A 13,687-nucleotide genomic window follows, 5' to 3' on the forward strand; every position below is an offset into this window, starting at 1 on the left:
CGATTTTGTCTTTTTGACAATATTATGCCATTAGTACCTTTCATTTTACTCTTCCATAAAAACAGCTCAAGAGAACAAAGTAAAATTTACCATTTACCAGCGGAAGCACAGCGACAAAGGATGTCACACAAAACTGCATCGAGGACATCAATTGGCGATACTCTGGTGGCAGCTGTTCTGACTGACTGCTGAAGATCTGAGACTGAGTTGATGGTTTTAGAGATACTTTCGACCAGGAGAGTGCGTAGAAGAATCTGAGCATGCACAGGTGCCAATACAGCACAAGGTCCCCCATCCATTTGGATTAGTGCAATTTTTTCCGCATCACTAAACAAACAGAAGAAATGACACGACAAATTCAATCAATCGCATAACATGAGGGTATCTCTTTAATACGAAAACCACGAATACTGCAAATTCGCAATAAGTCAATGAATTTGAACACCAGCCTGGGATATCAGCCAACTAAAATCGCGATGTTGATGCTTTAAATTGTCAAAACAAAACTAAACCTTTTATACTATCGGTGTTAATGATAAAATTGTGCATTCTGTTGCCCGAGTGCTCCATTAAATCAATTTCATGCCTAGGTCATAAATGATGGGAGCCGAGTGCATTTCCCCGGTGCGTTTTAAATCAATTGATATCACCCTGAAAAGAAACTACGGATGCCACAAACAACCACTCAATATCAACTAAAAGCATTTTACAAAAACTTTTCAACTAACTCCACAAATATAGCACAAAGATTTTCGGGAAAAAAACAACACTTAGCTGCGTTTTGATTGAAACGGGCAATGAAAAAAGATAAAACGCAAAGAATAAAGATAGAGAAGGATTGATGGTGAGATTAAATGTTGTTTTTGAGATTAAATGGAGCGCATAATCTAATTTCAAAAAGTCCTATCTCCCGAAGACTAAAGTCAGTAAAACTCACAAAAACATATTCCAATTTGATACAAGTTGTGAGAGCTGTGAGGCTGAGCTGTCTCTCTACAGCTTTGGACTTAATTATTTCGCTTATAGTTATTCCATCTTTCCCTCAAAGATTGAAGCAAAAAATTCTCGAATACGACAAACGAACAAGCAACGTATTTTTACGTGTCTCATTCACTTGAACGCATCAAAACCAGAAAATATCTCTTCTACAAAACCAAATAATCGAAAGAAACACAACAAGACATAGTCAACAACAAAAAATTCTCAAAAACGTGACGAATGTGAATGCCTAGTTTTATAAACATTTAAAAATTTCAGTTAGATTTTTAGAGGACAAAAGTTCCCCCAAGGAAAATGATATTTTACAAATTCTTACAAGGTAAGACTCTCGATTGCAATACGCGGCGTGAGTTTCATTTAAACTGATCTAACCTTCAGTATGACCATGATGACGTAAAAATTTGCTTTTGCCTCTCTAAATTTGCCTGTTAAATGTGTTAGTTAACTTATATTTAGTTTATAACAATATCATTAATTCAAGACTACCACCTGAGATAGCGAAAGAAAACTCAAAATTCATTTTAAAGCTCTCGTAATATAGTAGTTACAGTTTAGAGAAGTTACTGCCATGACCACGTGTATTTATCTGCAATGCAGTCTCCATGTACATTTTTCCTTTTCATTGGTTTTCGCAGAAAAACGTCAAGTAAATGTTGTTAATGTTGTTTTTTTTTTCAAATTGGGCCTAAAATGTCGACATATTTTTGTCACTTTGATGGAGAGACATTTGGCGCGGAAGAGGAAATTGCCATCAGTGTGGGATAATCGACTTTTGCTAGTTTTATCTGTCCTAGAGCGAATTGGCGTGTTCCTGTTCATGTATTGAGGTTCGTTACCTTTGTTATCTCTGGGAAGTCACGTATCGATACCAGTATAACACCGTGCTTGGTGCGGTTCTTTCAAATCCGTCTATAGTTTCTTTGAATAGTAAGCTAGGTTTCACTGAAGCTTACTAATCTTATAGCCTTTTGGCGAACTTTTGAATATCCAGCATGCGCCAAACGCTGAAAACCAGTATGCGTAGGTTGTTTTGTTGTTATGTCACTAGTTTCTGACATCGGCTTGAATCTTCAGTTTCTACGTTTGTCCAATGGTTTGCCTTCTTTTGCTGTAGTCTGAGGTTCCTAGCAAGGAGCTTGCCGCAAATCCTTTTTCAATTAATTGCCTCCTCGGTCTTGCAGATTGTCCCCAATTTCTTGGTGGCCGGGTTCAGTTCTTTACTAAGGTGCGACCTGTATGAGGATAATTAGATGTTTAAGGTCTGAGATTAGCCGTTTTTAGCGCTTTGTTGCAAGCTTTATCCAATTAAATCTAAATTTATCCAATAAAAGATCAAAGAAGAAACACAAGAAGGGACTCTACAAAAGGCTGATGACCAAAGAGGTAGAGCCCGGGAGACCCAATATGGAGGAACACGGTTTTGTTTTGTAATTTCTTAGGTATTAAGGTCGATTGAAATTCAGTAAATTACCAGGAAATCTATACGGCTCTGACTTTTTCAGTGTCATATAGAGTTGCTTCCTATCATATTGTGCTCGTGACTTCGTAATACTTTGGCAACAAATCGTAAGTCTTCTGAATATTTGCTTTTTGGTTGATTTTGAGCATCAATTTCTCGACCTCTGAATCAATGTCTAACAGCTTTTTGCTTATTCCTTTGATCATGTTCAGCGCAGCAGATGCCCATTGAAGTTGTGCTTCTCTTCAATGTTTTTGCATTCTTTTTCTACTTTCTCACAATAACTCAAGAGCTTTTAAGGAGTTGTCTAATATTTGAGCAGGCGATTTTGTCTTTTTGACAATATTATGCCATTAGTACCTTTCATTTTACTCTTCCATAAAAACAGCTCAAGAGAACAAAGTAAAATTTACCATTTACCAGCGGAAGCACAGCGACAAAGGATGTCACACAAAACTGCATCGAGGACATCAATTGGCGATACTCTGGTGGCAGCTGTTCTGACTGACTGCTGAAGATCTGAGACTGAGTTGATGGTTTTAGAGATACTTTCGACCAGGAGAGTGCGTAGAAGAATCTGAGCATGCACAGGTGCCAATACAGCACAAGGTCCCCCATCCATTTGGATTAGTGCAATTTTTTCCGCATCACTAAACAAACAGAAGAAATGACACGACAAATTCAATCAATCGCATAACATGAGGGTATCTCTTTACTACGAAAACCACGAATACTGCAAATTCGCAATTAGTCAATGAATTTGAACACCAGCCTGGGATATCAGCCAACTAAAATCACGATGTTGATGCTTTAAATTGTCAAAACAAAACTAAACCTTTTATACTATCGGTGTTAATGATAAAATTGTGCATTCTGTTGCCCGAGTGCTCCATTAAATCAATTTCATGCCTAGGTCATAAATGATGGGAGCCGAGTGCATTTCCCCGGTGCGTTTTAAATCAATTGATATCACCCTGAAAAGAAACTACGGATGCCACAAACAACCACTCAATATCAACTAAAAGCATTTTACAAAAACTTTTCAACTAATTCCACAAATATAGCACAAAGATTTTCGGGAAAAAAACAACACTTAGCTGCGTTTTGATTGAAACGGGCAATGAAAAAAGATAAAACGCAAAGAATAAAGATAGAGAAGGATTGATGGTGAGATTAAATGTTGTTTTTGAGATTAAATGGAGCGCATAATCTAATTTCAAAAAGTCCTATCTCCCGAAGACTAAAGTCAGTAAAACTCACAAAAACATATTCCAATTTGATACAAGTTGTGAGAGCTGTGAGGCTGAGCTGTCTCTGTACAGCTTTGGACTTAATTATTTCGCTTATAGTTATTCCATCTTTCCCTCAAAGATTGAAGCAAAAAATTCTCGAATACGACAAACGAACAAGCAACGTATTTTTACGTGTCTCATTCACTTGAACGCATCAAAACCAGAAAATATCTCTTCTACAAAACCAAATAATCGAAAGAAACACAACAAGACATAGTCAACAACAAAAAATTCTCAAAAACGTGACGAATGTGAATGCCTAGTTTTATAAACATTTAAAAATTTCAGTTAGATTTTTAGAGGACAAAAGTTCCCCCAAGGAAAATGATATTTTACAAATTCTTACAAGGTAAGACTCTCGATTGCAATACGCGGCGTGAGTTTCATTTAAACTGATCTAACCTTCAGTATGACCATGATGACGTAAAAATTTGCTTTTGCCTCTCTAAATTTGCCTGTTAAATGTGTTAGTTAACTTATATTTAGTTTATAACAATATCATTAATTCAAGACTACCACCTGAGATAGCGAAAGAAAACTCAAAATTCATTTTAAAGCTCTCGTAATATAGTAGTTACAGTTTAGAGAAGTTACTGCCATGACCACGTGTATTTATCTGCAATGCAGTCTCCACGTACATTTTTCCTTTTCATTGGTTTTCGCAGAAAAACGTCCAGTAAATGTTGTTAATGTTGTTTTTTTTTTCAAATTGGGCCTAAAATGTCGACATATTTTTGTCACTTTGATGAAGAGACATTTGGCGCGGAAGAGGAAATTGCCATCAGTGTGGGATAATCGACTTTTGCTAGTTTTATCTGTCCTAGAGCGAATTGGCGTGTTTACACAATTTCTAGGTTTGCGGTTTCCATGTTCGCCGCATACGCAGCGCAATTATCTGTCTCAGAGGCCGCTGTGGTTGTAAAGGTGTAACTGAGGTTGATAATACCTATATTGTTGATGTGCTGGAGGGAAGGCTAGACTCCTAATTAGTTTAGAAATATTTCAACCTTCGCGCGGCTCCTAGCGCCTAGCATAATGATTTAAGTTTAAATGCAATGTGTTTTTGCGGTAACTTTAAATTCGCTGCTGTGATGTTTCATAGTGGGGGCTCACAGTTCCGTCCATTTGGGTGGATCATACACTCAGAAAACATTCCTAGATTTGCGGTGAACTCTGGTTTCAAGTTCACATCATGCTGTCCCCTCCCCTCAAAAGTGAGGTCATGCATTTCTATTCACAAGCAAATTGGCGAAATTTTCACAAACCTTAGACGGTCGTAGTAGCTTGAGTTGTCGATTAGTATCCATCTTGTTACTACCTTCTGAAATTTTTTGAAAGCTTGCATGTTGCTTTTGTTTGGCATCCAAGCAGCTGAGTACTAAGTTAGAATGGGCACGACATAACCCTTGTACATATTAAGCTTAGTTCTCCAGCCGCAGTGTTGAGATCTGTTTCTCTTAATGTGAAACAAGGCCTTCAACGCATTTCATTTTCTTAGTTTACAATAATCACTCCATGTTATATTACGTTGAATAAGTAATGATTGCACCTAGTATTTTTAAGCAGCTCGTTCTGGAGAACTAAAACCATTGTAGCTTATTATAGTTTATTCAGTTTGCTTAATTGAGCATTATATTGTCTATTCTCCGGTATTGTGTTCATCTATAACGCACGGAGGATGTCACTGGCATAACTTCTGCATAACAAAAAACCAACCTATGTGACTGCTTTGCCAAGCCAAGACACACCGAAAATTAAACTTAACAAAAGTTGCAATCAAAGAGCCAATCAATATGATCATTATTCAAATCAAATTATCATAACCTTTTTGCTCAGATAATTTAAAACAAACCAAACCTAAATATATGAAGTAAAGGCAAATTAAGAAAAAACCCTCCCCAACACTTGGTGAATATTGGTTGAGCCGAGGCCCTCCCAGCACTACGCCTTCATAAAACATTTCGTATTTTTAAAATCTATCACAATGATATATACAAGCAAAACAAAAGACAGACAGCATTAGAAGACAAACAACTAATGACGAAAGTAGATGAGTCAAACCAAGAGCCTCCCTTCTTCAACCACAGCTCCCATCGAAGCATCAACAATTTCGCGCCGCTTAAGCGTCTTTGACCCACAGATGCAGAGGATGGAACTCTTCAAGAGAGCAAAGCTGAGAGGATGGAACTCTTTTCGCGCAGAGAGCTTTGATGCCAGTTGTTTCGGCACTTTTGAAGGTGATGGGCCAGCTCCATCAGTGAATGCGAAGACAAACGGACAAAATGTTGCTCTCTCAACCTCGGTTATTCTTGTTCATATTTGTTCTTCTTAATAGATTCATGGTACTTGCAGGCTTCGCTATTGCTTTCAGGACCCCTGCCAGCCGGTTGAAAACTTTCACATCAAAATAGGTTTTGTTGAACCTTGATTCCCAAAGTCCGATGGCCTTGATATCTAGTCTTGCATCATCATCACTTCTCGTTGATTTCAGAGCAAAAGTTCCCCTTGCAACCGCTGAAGACGAGGTTCGATCTCGACAAAATGACAGACATCACTTAAAAAGTCCGCAAAGGAATCGCAAAGTTCATTATGACTCATGTGCGTCTATCCTCCTTTCGGACAGTTGAGGGCATGAGCCAAAGTGAAGTTTTCATTGCATGAGCATAGTGATGTAATCTTTACTGAGTCCAAGACATAGCGAAGGGCAATGCCATCACGAAACACGCTTTTTGTTAGGTCAAAGTGATATCGCTTCAATGGCATAGCGTTCAACGAGCTCGATGCCCCCTTTTCACTAGCTAAGTAAAGTGAGCGAATCTCATTCTTATAAAATTCGCACTTAATTCTCGTCTTTTTTGATTTGATAGCAAGCTCTTTCTCCTTTTTCATTTCTTGTATGATTTGTTGTCGCTTTAGTTTGGCTCCGTGCAGAGATAGAGATAAAGGACTTGACAGTTGAACTGATCGTCCATATTCCTTAAAGCAGTCTTCAGGTTTAAGGATGTTCAGGCCATCCTCCATTATCGGCAACGAAAAAATCTCCCGGTATTTTTGATTGTAGGGGGGATTCTTTAAAAGATTAGGTAATAGCTTATCGTTGATTGATTCCTCACATTCTTTTAACAGGTCTTCAATATCAGGTGTTAAACGAGCTAAGAAGGTCAAATTATGCTGAACCGATGAAGTGAAAGATTTATAAACATTTTGAGGTGAAACATTGGCGTGAGCGGCCAGCTTTTTTAACAACGATTTCTGTTGTTTTGGTGATCTTTCTACAAATTTCCTTTCTGCATATTCAGAAGCTATTACACTACCTTCAACTATTTGCACTTCGTCGTGAACAAAAATCTGCTGCGCTTTTTCAAAGAGATGTTCTTTGGTAATGATGTCGCATTTGGTAAGATGGTAACCCAAAGCAGGACCACGTTTTTTCAATGAGCTAAAAAGCTTTATCAAGCAAGCCGACAGCGTTGCCATCATCCGCATACCCCTTTTGAACTGTGCCGCAATCGTCAAGCCATCGCAGTGCGCTTTTGATTTTTGCTAATGAGATTAGCCAATAAAACGCACCCACTAAGCAGGGGAGGCAAAACCGAAGATTAACAATCTTTTCATTGATGATACAGTAATGAATTCATGCCAAATCTCGTTAGGGGGCTATACTGCTTGAAAACAAATGGGCCATAAAAAGGCAAAGGGGTCATGCAAAACCGTGGTGGGAGGAACAGTATATATATTCAAGCCAGTATATATATCTTTTCTAATCTTGATTCAAAACCACTACACATTATGCTTTAATTGCTATTTACCATATCTACTTAGTTTATGATTCTGGTGGTGCTAGGAAAATTGGCCGACAGGGCGTTTAGCCGACAAGGAAAAAATGAGAAATTTAGCCGACAGTTTTATCATAATTGATAATAAAAGTCCATAATTGGTCCATAAATCAGTAGTTCGGTTGTGATAGATTCATATCAAGTCCCACGGGCCGCTGAGGCATGGCCTGCGAGGCATGGCCAGATGCGGTAAAATACGGTCCGACCACGGATAGACCTTCGTTACACTAGTCGATGAAAAAACTGCGGTATATTTGTCCGCTTATGAAATAGTGAAACTGGCCAATCATAGCTTCAGAATAAGTTTCATTGCTCATTTTACTTGAATTGTCAGTTAAATTTCTCATTTCTCGGTTGTCGGCTAAACGCCCTGTCGGCCAATACGGCGGCCACCGATTCTGATGGTTTATTTTCTTTATCTTTTGCATCTGATGCTTCAATTTTTGACTACTGTCAGAAAACAATATATTTAAGTTCTAGGGCTCACCTGAAAATAAATGGCTGGCGCCATTGCCGCAAACAATCCTCTGGTGCAGCTCCAGAGCCCCAAACAACCTGGCGAGCACCCTTGAGAGCCTCGTTGAGGCTACTTGCCATTAAGTACTACGAATGTTTTCGTTCACAACACAAAATTAACATCGGATTGACCTGAAAGTTCAAAGCTTTTAAATATCGCATGTTCACTCATTATTTTTGTGGTTGAGGATATAAAATGTATGAATAAAAAGGGTCAGTTGAAGGAAAGTCCCACCCCTAGAACAGAAGCCTAATTGATGTGCGGTTATTGAGTCATTTAGTAGATTCTTGCTTGTGCTGCTGAACTTCTTGGGTAGCCTTCATCTACAGAAGGGTTTTAGAGACAGTCGAAGATAAGAACTGGCCACTTCCAGGATTCAAAGGGGTAAGAAAAGACCATTTCAAAACCTCACTCCTTATAACTTCTTGATTTAAACATAATAACGGGGATTTGCTCTTAAGTCGAGTAGGACAATCCAATGGATGAGTAGTTATCCCCCACTATCAGACATCACTGCATCGTATATAATTTCAAAGACAAGCCACTATAACTCTTTCAGAGCTGCGTCAAAGAATTGAATTTTTATATAAGCTAATTTGTTATGAATCCAGTCTGGTCTCACGCACTATGGCACTGGAAGAAAAATCAATGTCGGTCGGCCGTTTGGAACCACGGCACCCTCTGAGGCATGATAGCGCTGCGCAGAAGAGCAGAACTTATCTTCGTGCGTATGTACGTTATTGCGTCGGACTATGCTTCGTCTTTCTTTTCAGCAATTTTGCTAGCTAATTGTTTTATAATGATTGTTGCGGACTGTCCTGCGCCCTCCATGCAGGAAAACACGAGCGGAACGAAGTTACTCTTTTCCACGTCAAGTATTCATTGCTCATACTTCAGGCACTTCCGCTACTCATGATACTTGTACGCTTCTACGGAGTTTTTCAGGCATGACTTGCAAATGGGTTAAAGATCTTCACGTCGAAGAAATAACTGCTGAACCTGGACCCCCATAGTCGAAGAGCTTTAATGTCTAGTCGCGCGTTTTCATCAGTGCTAGTAGTTTTGCGTATAAGGGACTCGCCTTGAAGCAACCGAAGAGTCGTCTCAATTTCGACATCATAGCAAACGTCATGCATGATTTGAGCAAAGGTGTCTCCGATCTCGTTGTGTGTGTATACCCCCTTCACACCGTGAAGAGCATGTGATAGGTTAAACTTTTCAACACATGGAAAATAATAGGCGTATTTTTGGCCTCAAGTTATATCTAATTCAAAGCCCGTCTCTAAATTCGTACTGCGTTAAAGTAATACCGTTACGTTTAAGCGGTAGAGCTGTGAGTCATTTCGAGATTCCTTTTTTCGAAGCCATTTCTATTAAGTGGCGTTGCTCGCACTGAAGGCTTTCCATCAGATCTATAGAATCCCTACAATTAACTAAGATTCTAAATTATCCTGCAAAATGGTGGATCCAGTTGAATTCAGAAATTATAGGCAAATTTCAGCTCAAAGAAGGATTAATACAATTTAACTTTTATAAAAAATTAATGTAGGAAAGGCAGCTTCAGAAAATGCGTTAAAAGTTATTATGAACCGTAATACCCGAATTAAACCGGTTGAGCCCCCGGTTTTATCTTTATTTGCGTTTGCCAAGATAACTTGGTCTTTGAGTCCTTGCTTTGTTTGTTGTTCCCAAACGCAGTGTTTGGTCCCAACGATAGCAATTAACATCATATTTATCCTCTGACATTATCTCGGTTCTAATGTTTGAACCATAAATTCTTATGACAATTGATTAAAAGCACTGTCTTTTAAAAAATGAGCTATAAATCAGCTTGTTTAGCTGTCGCTTTCAAGTCTTTTTTTGTTTGAAGCCACTTAAAAATTAATTTTCAAAAACTTCCGCATAAAAAATTCTTGAGCATGTTTGTAGGTTCACTACACTGCCTTCCCCTATGGAAGCATAATGCTCCACTCATTAATATTTCATAAACTTAACAGCAAACTTCCATGAGTTTCGTATATATTACGTGCACCGTCACCCATAAGCACGCATCTTATTTGATTTAATAACTGGAATCGCTCTGTTTACCTCCCTATCAGATTGTATCAATAGAGACAGACGTCCGAAACGCCGTTGGATTTCCTCAATCATTGCAGTGGGCGAAATCCTTGATCGTATATTGTCAAAGCTCCTGTACCGGGTAACTTTTTCTCAATCTCCTATAGTCGTCGTGTTGTGAGCTCTTTGTCGTTTATCTCCGTCTCTAATTCTAACTCTAATTTTTTAACCCTTTAAGCCGTTTTCAACGCTTTCTTCAGAGCTACTTCCAGCACCCCCTCGTATTCAACGAGTTTTTTAAGAGTTGTTTTTAGCTCCCCACACAAAGCGTCTGATTCAATTCTTGCTGACTTTCAGTCAAGCAGCACTTGTTGGAGTTGGTATTCCAACTCAACTAAACTATTATTAGCTTCGATTCTAGCAAGAAAATGCTGCCGTTGCTGTTCGGCAACGATTAGTTGTTGCTTTAACACAACAACTTTCCTTTGCAGCATACTGTTTCCTGTTGTACACTTTAGGGTTGCTCCTGTAACTGCAAGGAAGCAACTGCCAGCATTTCGTTGTTTTCTCAACCGGACTTTCAACCGACTGCATTCCTTTGTAGTAATAGGCGGTTTCTGGATTAGTGTTGTTGGGTATAATTCATTCAGGGCCACAACCATTCTAAAATGGGTTTTGACCCCGCAGAATCTATAGATTCCTCGTACAGTTGGGGCAGATAATATATATAATCCACTCCTGGTTCCATTTCGCTTTCTAAAACAACCAAGATTAGACATGTTTAAGAGAATGAACATCATTCCAGACTTTATAATGACGTTGAAAAGTTTTCCAACTGAAACAGATTTGTTTTTTCTTGGCTAACAGCCCCCGGCTCAAAGACCGTTTTGCCGGTACCCGACAACTTTTGTTTCAACAACTTTTTTTGAGCCTTTGGTTTGTTTTAACTGTTGGTTTATCAGAACGGTTATGTAATTAGGTTCGATTAACGGGTTAATTGGCCGTAGTGCCACTCTTGGTTGAACACCTTCCAAAAACAACGTAGTTGATAAAATTATTCGTAAACACGTTCCTAGAATTTTTACTGTCAAAAATTAGGTCATTTGCATTAAAGTCAATTCCCTTACTAAATGCCAATCTTTCAAAATGTTTTTTTTTCTATGGGTTTAATCCAAGGAACTTCATGCCAATTCAAATCACTGGTGTATGTGTTGAAGTCTATTAGTTCTTCATTTGTATACTTTCCATTTGGCCCCAGGAAAACTTCTCTTCCTGTTATTGTTTTTCTACTGTGTCTATACATTTGAGCTAGTCGACATTCTTCTAGATGCTTCTCCGTGAATAAACCATCGAAAACTTTCTTACAGATAGGAATTTTACTTTTGGGTCCCCTCAACACTTGTGGTTTTTCTACTATCGTAAGAATTTGACCAAACACTGTCCAGGAACGATTAACTAGTTGGAATACATTAGGGAACAATGGGTTGCACTTTATAAGAGTAAAGTTTCTATAGAAATCCTTGGATATTGGGTTCAAATAGCGCACGTAGCTCTGAGTATCATTTTTGTCTTACAAGAATCGGCACTTCTTCAGTACAGTAATTTAGAGCAGTTAATTCTACTATTGTTTTTGCACAATGATGAACGTAAATTATGGCACCTGCTGACTCTGCATGCAGTCCTACGACTCTCTTTTTACCAATGAAAAGAGAATGCGAATCACCGTTCCTCATTAAAGCCAATACGTTTGTCTAAAAATTTTGCTCATTCTACATCTCAGATTTGACATTTCGCCAAAAATTGCATGCACGCTATCAAATTCTGGGACAAATAACGCATCTAAACCACTTCTGATGACATCTTTGTTAGTTACAGTGTGTGTTGTTTGCTGAGAATTTATATCGAGGCTAAATATGCAAAAATAGACGTTTTGAAGGTTAGTTTTATTTACCACTAGATGGTTTATTAAGATTTCCTCATTCAAACTTGTATGACAAATTTCCTTTTATCAGTGTAGGTTAACCACCCTCAATTGGCTCTTTGAGTCGTTTACAGATATCAGGCAGTCAGTCACTAAAATACCAGTGCAATTTTCAAATCCTTGAGGCCTTCAACAAGATCTTGACTTTTCTTTGTCACCTCAACGTTCTCATTTTTCACAATTTTGTCTATCCAGGCTTTGTTTCTTGCCCGTATTATGAGCGTTTCCAACAGAAGAGTAAAAGAATTAACGTTGCTTAACTTCTCAGTAACAAGCGGAATAGTGAATTTGTCTTGACCACTAAGTAGTATCTTCTCGTTTAAATCCAGTATACCCTTTTGATCAGTAAGGATGTCCAAATCTAGTAAAAGCAAGATGTGCTTTTCGTGAGTGACTAAAAACTCATGCAAAAAATCGGGTTGTTTGGTTTTCATTTGAACTAAAACTCAACTTTTTTCGGTTTTTAGCTGATGTGTTATTAGCAGCTAAAACTCTGTTATTGTATGGGTCTATTCGTTTTGTGTCTCCTACTGCCGCTATCAACTAGACCCACTTTCATATGCCCTTGAATGAGTATTTGTATACTAAAGCATTTTGTTGTACTAGTTGAACAGACTTTGATAACATTTGCTGATTCTGTTGTTTGTTTTGTTTTTCTGTCAGGACAGTAACGTTTTATGTGTTGGGAACTCCCGCAAAAAACAGTTCCGACATGGTTTAATTCTATGCCCTTTTTGTCCGCATCCAGTACATGTATCGTTGGGGTTTCTATTAAAACTGTTATCATTATTGGGGAATCCACATTTTTCGTTTTCTAACAAACTGGGACTGCCTTGTTTTCGGTTGAAGTTATTATGTCCCTGATACCCGCGTCATTTGTTAACCCAGCCTTGGCTGTTACCACCACTTTCCCTTGAATTGCCATCAGCATTTCCCAATAACTTCTGAACCAAACCGTTAACCGCCTCGACTAGGGATTTGTTTGAGTCATCTTGTCTAATGGCAGCAATTTGAGGCACGTGTTCCTTTTCTTCTATTCTTGTCACGGCTTCCAGATGTAACGCTCTTAATAACGCTTTATCAACAATCACATCTCTATCTTCTAATGTTTTCCTTAGGGCTAACCTAACCTGACTGTGATGTATTCCCTGCAGAAAACCCCGGAGCACTAAGTGGTCTTGGATATCCTGTGACTCCTCTGGGTATGCTTTGTGAGCTAAGTGTTTTAAATCCCCCAGAAAATCCGTTAGTGTTTCACCTGGGAGCTGAACACGACGCGCTAGCCGTTTACGGAAGACAACCAGTTTTTCGCTGTAGTGATTTTGAAAAACCTTAACAGTTTCCTCGTAGCTATCTCTCACGTTCTGTGGTAAGATTCGATGGAACTCAATTGCTGACTTCTGTAGGCGGAGGGCAAAATAGTGCGGCCACTCATCTAATTTGCGAGCAGCTCCGCCAGAGCTTGCAAATTTTGTACGTTTCCATTTTTGCAGCTCCGCCAATAGCTAAAAACGTGTCAAGTACCTCTCAAAATCTTTTGAACCA

General features: G+C 38.6%; 1 protein-coding gene across 2 annotated transcripts in view; it reads right to left on the minus strand.

The window, feature by feature from the left end:
- The window catches only part of LOC142354601 (ubiquitin carboxyl-terminal hydrolase MINDY-3-like), a 245,816-nt gene that overhangs the window by 16,865 nt on the left and 215,264 nt on the right, over nucleotides 1-13,687 (minus strand). Inside the window, exon 2 of one of the 2 annotated variants that reach the window (XM_075406929.1) lies at nucleotides 8,074-8,236. In XM_075406929.1, coding sequence (XP_075263044.1) covers nucleotides 8,074-8,183 — 110 coding nt within the window. In that variant the 5' untranslated portion in view covers nucleotides 8,184-8,236. Of the gene's footprint in view, nucleotides 1-8,073; nucleotides 8,237-13,687 lie in introns of those variants that run through there. The other variant, XM_075406930.1, reaches the window with a different exon arrangement.

This window comes from Convolutriloba macropyga, chromosome 15 (genome assembly GCF_964194025.1).
Source record: "Convolutriloba macropyga chromosome 15, txConMacr16.3, whole genome shotgun sequence".
Taxonomy (NCBI): Eukaryota; Metazoa; Xenacoelomorpha; order Acoela; family Convolutidae; genus Convolutriloba; species Convolutriloba macropyga.